This window comes from Capricornis sumatraensis, chromosome 8, assembly GCF_032405125.1.
Source record: "Capricornis sumatraensis isolate serow.1 chromosome 8, serow.2, whole genome shotgun sequence".
Lineage (NCBI taxonomy): Eukaryota > Metazoa > Chordata > Mammalia > Artiodactyla > Bovidae > Capricornis > Capricornis sumatraensis.
In genome coordinates, this window is record NC_091076.1 from 91678551 (window position 1) to 91686049 (window position 7499).

Sequence of the window (7499 nt, forward strand, 5' to 3'; positions counted from 1 at the left end):
CTCCCTCCTACAGGACTCTGCTCCCTGAGAGCAGAGTAGTACATGATGTGATTGCTCCCTTCCTGTGATTCTCTCAGATTCTCTTTGAAGAACTTGACAGAAAATGCTTGCAGATACTCTCTGGTGGATTTGTCATCCTTTTCCTATCATCTTCCTCCAAAACACAAAATCCATGGCAGAGGGAGATATCGTTGAGGGTAGTTTGGACAGCAAGGAGATGAAACTAGTCAATCCTAAAGGAAACTAACCCTGAATATTCATTGGAAGGGCTTATGCTGAAGCTGAAGCCCCAATACTTTGGCCATCTGATGTGAAGAGCTGACTCATTGGAAAAGACCCTGATGCTGGGAAAGATTGAAGGCAGGAGAAGGGGATCACAGAGGATGAGATGGTTGGATGGCATCACGGACTCAATGGACATGAGTTTGAACAACCTCCAAGAGATAGTGAAGGACAGGGAAACCTGGCGTGCTGCAGTCCATGGGGTCGCAAAGAGTCAGACATAACTTAGCGACTGAACAATAGACCATCTATTGGGGGGATGACTCCTTCATCTGATGGGAAGAACACTGATTCTGTTTTATCTATAGAAGACACCCAATTGTGAAATGAATGAATGAAAAGACCAATTACCATTTTTGTGCCAGAATAAGAATTTATTAAGAGATTAACAAGGGATATTTATCACTTCTCCAAAGACCAAAAGAGTGACAAGGAAGATTTCTTCCAATTATGTTCAGTTTCACAGCTTGCCTACCAGCTCAATCATACTTAATGTAATTATTTAAAATCACAGGTAAGTATTTGCTAGGGCATAACACATTAAGCAAATATATCATTGTGAGCATAGACATTACTTGATCCTGCTGTAGATTTCTTCATGGGACTCAGAAGACAGACTGGGCCATTGGTGGACTTTGCAGCCTCTTATGTTAAGGAATCTAGCTGGGAATTCAGTGGAAGCTGATGCTGGTGGAAGGCTGGTCCCAGAAGTGGAACTGAGATGTGACTTTGGAGCCCTTGACCTCCTGCTGGCACTGAGGCCTCTAGTGCACAAAGGTGTTGCAAGGTCCACACCGAGTACGTGAGACACAAGGATTGGAGATGCAGGGCCCAATGGGCCTTTCGCAAGCATTGGTTGTGGCACATGGGTTGCAGGGGAGCCTGGAGGCAGAACACAAATACAGCATGTTACAGGAAAGTGAAATGAAGAGTTAGAAAGATATGAAACACACTTTGTATAAGAGTATTGTATTGCTACTTCCTCTGAGTGCCTCCAGTCAAAAGCTTGAAACTATAAGTTAATTTCCATCAAGAAGATCTTTCATCCTCATAGCAACCTCATGAGCCCCCAAGGAGAACACTACTAGCCTCCTACTCACTTGCAGTCCTCGCTGTCCAGCAGCCCCCGATACGTGTTGATCTCACACTCCAACCGAGCCCGCACATCCAGCAGCACCTGGTACTCCTGGTTCTGCCGCTCCAGGTCACTCCTGATCTCTGCCAGCTGTGACTCCACGTTGACGATCAGGCTCTGCACCTGGTTCAGCTGGGAGCTGTAGCGGGCCTCCGTCTCCGTCAGGGTGTTCTCCAGGGAGTCTCTCTGTCAGGGGGCAGGGGAGGAAGGTCACAGAGCTGCTCCTTCAGGGGCTTCTCCATTGCTTTCAAACAAGCCACCAACTCCAAGAGTTCAGGAGAGGGTGGTCTGGAGGGCATCCCAGGGCCCTTGACTCCCCAACCTCACCTCTTCACCAGGAGTCTCATCAATACCCACCAGGTTGTGCTGGGCCTGAAGCTCCACCTCCAGGGCATTGACCGTGCGTCTCAGCTCGATGATCTCCGCCTGGCAGGACTGCAGCTGCTCTGAGCTGGACACCACCTGCTTGTTCAGCTCCTCAGTCTGAAACACCAAAGGGCAGAAGGCGGGATCAGACCCCGCCTGAAGGGCCCCAAGGGGCTGAGGGTCCTGAAAGGCCATGTGCCGAGATGCTCACCTGCCTGATGTACCATTCCTCCACATCCCTGCGGTTGGTCTCCACCAAGGCCTCGTACTGAGCCCTGGTCTCATTGAGCACACGGTTGAGGTCCACAGTGGGGGCGGCATCCACCTCCACGTTGAGGCGGTCTCCCAGCTGGCTCCGCAGGGTGTTGACTTCCTGGTGGAGGAAGGGGACAATTCAAAGTATCTCAGAAGATCCTGATGCTCTCTTCTGGGAGAGTGCAATTCCACTGGTGATTATTCTTAAGCTTTCAGAAGCCCCATTCCCTCTGATCCTCTCATTAACTGGGTTCTATATTCAGTGAATAACCTGTGTCTTCTACTTTACAGAGTGCTTTGAAGTCTGTGGCCTCTTTCCACCCTTGTACTCAGTATACCACTCCTTACTTGGAGGTGCAGTGGTTTGGACTGAGTTGAGATGTACTAGACCATAATTTTAAAAGCCCAAACACCCAGTCCAGTGTTCTTGCCAGTATACAATATAGCCTATGGTTTGAATCTTAGCCATGAGTTAAAAAAAAAGGATAGAGTCCAGCTAAAGAGGAAGCAAAGAATGCGTACTTCATAATCTGCCATCCTGGGAGAGAATAGACCTAACTAGTCATTTCTTGATTTCACCAGTTTAGCTTTTGATAAAGGAAATAGTTTTCTGCTCATTTCAAGGCTAATCTCTTCACAGACTCAACAAAGCTTAGAGCTTGGGCTTGAGTGGATGTCAGACAGATATGAATTGGATCTCATGCCTACCACTTTCTAGACTAGAAGCCTTTAGAAATCTCAAGTGCTTCATGTGTAAGATGAGAACTATCTCTGGAATTCTAAAGTGCTTAGCACAGTGTTTGGCACACAACAAGCACTCAATTAATATTAACTATCACCATTTACATTGTTTTGGATTTTAAAATTTGCACAAATTATCTGTCTTCTTTATCATGCAACTAATAAAGCAATGATGTGAGTGCTTTTCTGCGAATAACAGAAGGAAGCTCTGAATGAGAAAAGAGTGGGGTCGTGTTTCCAGCTCTGCAGGGTGGTCTTGCTGGTGTCCCCAGTGACCAACTGAAGAATTGGGGTAAAAGATTTCTGTGGCCCCATGTGCTCCACCCTGGGAATGGAAGAGGCTGTGGGTGCTGCCTGGCTATTGACCTTTCCTTATTACTGAGCTTGCCAACTTCGTTCACCCTCATTCTTGCCGCCAGCAGAAAAATCCTTGCTTCCTATCAAATGACTCATTCTCTACAAATCCCTTTTTGTTTGGAAAACAGATTCTTTGACTAGTTGAGCCTCTCCCGCACCCCACGGTGGTTGGAAACAGGCCTCAGCAAGTTTGGTCCTGTTGGGGAGCTTCACCTGCTCGTGGTTCTGCTTGAGGCAGATCAGCTCCTCCTTCAGGGACTCCACCTGGGCCTCCAGGTCAGACTTGCACAGGGTCAGCTCATCCAGGATCCTACGCAGGCCATTCAGGTCTGCCTCCACCAGCTGCCTCAAGGACACCTCTGTCTCGTACCTGTGATGCAGAGAATCAGGGTCAGGCCTGGCCTTGACTCTAGTTTGGTTTGATTTGTCAGATATCTGAGAGTTGGGGCTTGTGGTTTTTACAGCCATCTAGTTGACTCAAGTTTTCAACATGGAGCCAAAGCTCCTGGAGGAAAAGGCACTGGTAAAAATGGATGCCTTTGAACTGTGGTGCTGGAGAAGACTCCTGAGAGTCCCTTGGACAGCAAGGAGATCAAACCAGTCAGTCCTGAAGGAAATCAACCCTGAATACTCATTGGAAGGACTGATGCTGAAGCTGAAGCTCCAGTATTTAGGTCACCTGATGCAAACAGCCAACTCATTGGAAAAGTCCCTAATGCTAGGAAAGATTGACGGCAGAAGGAGAAGAGGGTGTCAGAGGATGAGATGACTGGATGGCATCACCAACTCAGTAGACATGAGTTTGAACAAGCTCTGGGAGTTGGTGATAGAAAGGGAAGCCTGGTATGCTGCAGTCCATGAGATCGCAAAGAGTCAGACATAACTGAGCAACTGAACTGACTCATTGGAAGGACTGATGCTGAAGCTAAAGCTCCAGTATTCTGGTCACCTGATTCACTGGAAGGACTGATGGCTGAATGGCATCACCAATGCAATGGACATGAACTTGGGCAAACTCCAGGAGATGGTGGGGGACAGGGAGGCCTGGCGTGCTGCAGTCCCTGGGGTCACAAAGAGTTGGACATGACTGCGTGACTGAACAACTACAAGTATTTTCTAATAAATGAAGAGACCGTGGATTTAATGTGAAAAAAGCCCATAAATCATGAGATTTCCAAAATTAATACACTTCCTCCAGTCTCCTAATTGGATTCTGTGTTTAACAGAGCATCAGGGGACCATGACTTCTACACTGGACGGGATTCAAAGATGTCCTCTGAAAAAAATAGCAGGCAAGGAGTCTGACTCCGGAGAAGGGTTGTCCAAGTTCTGGTTAGCAAAACTTTGTCAATGTTTGTTGTTATAGAAGACAGACTAAGAGGAAGGAGAGCAAAGAGGCAAGACAACAGCCCCCTTGCCCACTCACTTGGTCCTGAAGTCATCTGAGGCCAGCTTGGCATTGTCAATCTGTACCACCAACCTGGCGTTCTCAGACTTGCCACACAGGATCTAGAAGACCCGAACATTCTAGAATGAGCTTGGTTATCTTTAGTTAACAGCATCCCTACTAATTCACTTACATGGAAGAAACAGACTGAGAAATCACAATGGATCTTATATTAAGATTATTGCCCATGTGCAATAGTTGCTCAATATTAGAGAACTCAGACTTGAGGGGAGGAAGACTACAGACATATGCCAGAAAAGTATCAGTACATACACAGTTTTTCCTTTTTTTCCTTGATAAGAAATACTGAGAAGCTGATAATAATAATAACTAACATTATTTCTCTTCAAAAACCTACTCTATGTCTGGCATGGTTGCAGGAGCTAAAGATACAAAAATGAGTAATCACTAACTCCTGCCCTCAAAAAACTTTCAATTCAGTGGAGAAGATAAATGTGTCGGCTAGCAATTGGAGGGGGTTGAGTCAGAGACAGAGCCACGTGCGCCCAGCCATCCTGGATAGCTGGGTCCTCCTAGGGAGCTTACACTTTTTCTTGTTCTTAATCAACTATTCTATGCCCTCACTGGGCACTGTGCACCAGAAGCCCAGAGGCTTCTAGGTCAAGATGAGGGAGTTAGGATAATTAAGTACCCAGAAGAGGTCAACAAGAGGTCAGAACATCAATAAGAGGTCAGAGCAGCCAAAAGCCCAGATAAGGGAGAAAGAAATTGGCCCAGTTCTTACAAAAAGTCTTGCTTTCTCAGCTTCCTTCTTGGGCTCAGTCTTTTCTCTCACCTCAGGGTAATAATTCCAGAGTCGGCAAATACACGGAAGCATTCAAAGGCAGCTTTTAATTACAGCTTATTTATGCAAAGTGCTGCTACCTCCACAAAGACTAACACTATGCAAATACTCAGATCTAACAGTCCTGGTCCTAAAACGGACCCTCAGGAAAACAAAATGAAAAAGCAAAACGGCAATCGAATAGCTTATATCGTTTCTTAACCATATCTCGGATTCCCTCCCTACAACTTTCTGCTGGAGGCAATAGAGTGCCCAGCCCCTCACCTTCTGCTGGAGCTCCTCGATGGTCCGGAAGTAGGACTGGTAGTTGGGACACACGAGGGGCTCCTGCTGCTGGCTGCGCTCCAGGATGCGGCTCTCCAGCTCCGCGTTCTCCCGCTCCAGCTGCCGCACCTTCTCCAGGTAGCTGGCCAGCCGGTCGTTCAGGAACTGCATGGTCTCCTTCTCGTTGCCGTTGAAGGAGCCCTCGCAGAACCAGTTGCAGCTGCCCACGCTGGCGGGGATGTTGCAGGCCCCGGGCAGGGTGGTGCCACAGCAGCTGGAGGGCACGCAGAGCCGGGAGGAGCAGCTGGAGCGGAAGCTCAGGTTGGGCAGGCAGAAGTTGAAAGACATGGTGCTGGAGGGAGCGAGGTGCCCAGCTGAACACAGAGTCCAAGTTCACCAAGCCAGAGTTGTGGGTCTCCTTCCTCTTGGGAGCATTTATACCCCCTCTGTAGAGGGTGTGGATGTGGAAGACAGCCTTTCTTTTCTTACTCATTTGGTTGTCAAAAGCCCTTCCCCTTGGTTTGCTATGTTTCCTCAGAAGAGTCCCTCAACTCATAAAAGACTTTAGTTGGGCTTCTTGCTAAGTCAGAACTCCTCTTCCACACTGGGCATCAGTGAAATAAGAGCTTCATGGTGTGGCTTCAAAGGGCTGGACTCGTGAAAGCGCTGACCTTCATTACTGGGGTGTGGTCAGTCCAGGGACACTATTGCTTCTTCTCTTTCTGACTTGACACCCCTGACCCTGTGGCAAGTCTCTGGCTCATCTTGCAGAGGTGGACACACATAACCCTTGCCCATATATTGTTTGCTAAGTAAAATTCCAAAGTCATGGTTTTAGAAAGAGGAATAGATTCTTTCTGTGCTGTGCTGTGCTTAGTCACTCAGTTGTGTCCGACTTTGCAACCCCATGGACTGTAGCCCACCAGGCTCCCCTGGCCATGGGGATTCTCCAGGCAAGAATACTGGAGTGGGTTGCCATGCCCTCCTCCAGGGGATCTTCCCAACCTAGGGATCAAATCCAGGTCTGCATTGCAGGTGGATTCTTTACCATCTGAGCCACCAGGGAAGATCCTCTCGGACCATTAAACTAGTTCCCAGTGGTTTTGTTTCCTAATATGATAGGCATATCAGGAAATATAGCCATAATCATGGCAATCAATAAAATAGCAGATGGTCACCAGGATCAAAGTTCATACAGGGCACTGTAAGAAACAGAAGACAGGACCAGGGCTGTGGTCAGAAGGCGCTCATACTTGTTGAACACCTGTACTAGCCCAAAGTGGTACTAGACACTCTTCACAATCGTGCTGTTATTCACATCTCACCACGACCTTTCAAGGTACCTGATGATATCCCCATTTCACAGATGGGCAAATGGAGACATACAGGACAGGGATTAAAATGTTGTGAAGCCAGGATTCCAACACAGATCTCTGTTCTTTCCATCATACCATGCTGCTTAAATAAATGAACTACCTCTTTCCCTAAGTTATCTCTGCCTCTCCTCTTAGCTTTCATTTCACTTTGAGCATAACACTGCATGACTTATATGCTTATCTCTCCATGTATTTCAGTCCACAAAAGCAGTTGTCATTCAGTTGTGAAGTTGTATCCAACTCTGCAATCTCATGGACTGCAGCATGCCAGGCTCTTCTATCCTCTACTATCTCCCAAATTTTGCTCAAATTAATGTCCATTGAGTTGGTGATGCTATTCAACCATCTCATCCTCTGCTGCCCCCTTCTCCTCTTGGCTTCAATCTTTCCTGGCATCAGAGTCTTTTCCAATGAGTCAGCTCTTCACATCAGGGGGCCAAAGTATTGGAGCTTCAACTTAAGCATCAGTCC

General features: G+C 47.4%; 1 protein-coding gene across 1 annotated transcript; it reads right to left on the reverse strand.

Annotated features, from left to right (window-relative positions):
• Positions 1-1046: 1046 nt before the first annotated feature.
• On the reverse strand, positions 1047-6000 carry LOC138083347 (keratin, type I microfibrillar, 47.6 kDa). The gene is made up of 7 exons (XM_068977180.1): positions 5653-6000; positions 4563-4645; positions 3350-3506; positions 1995-2156; positions 1775-1900; positions 1383-1603; positions 1047-1164 (listed from the first exon to the last, which is right to left on the reverse strand). Exons 1-7 carry the CDS (start codon positions 5998-6000, stop codon positions 1047-1049), a joined length of 1215 nt encoding a protein of 404 aa, XP_068833281.1.
• Positions 6001-7499: the final 1499 nt, after the last annotated feature.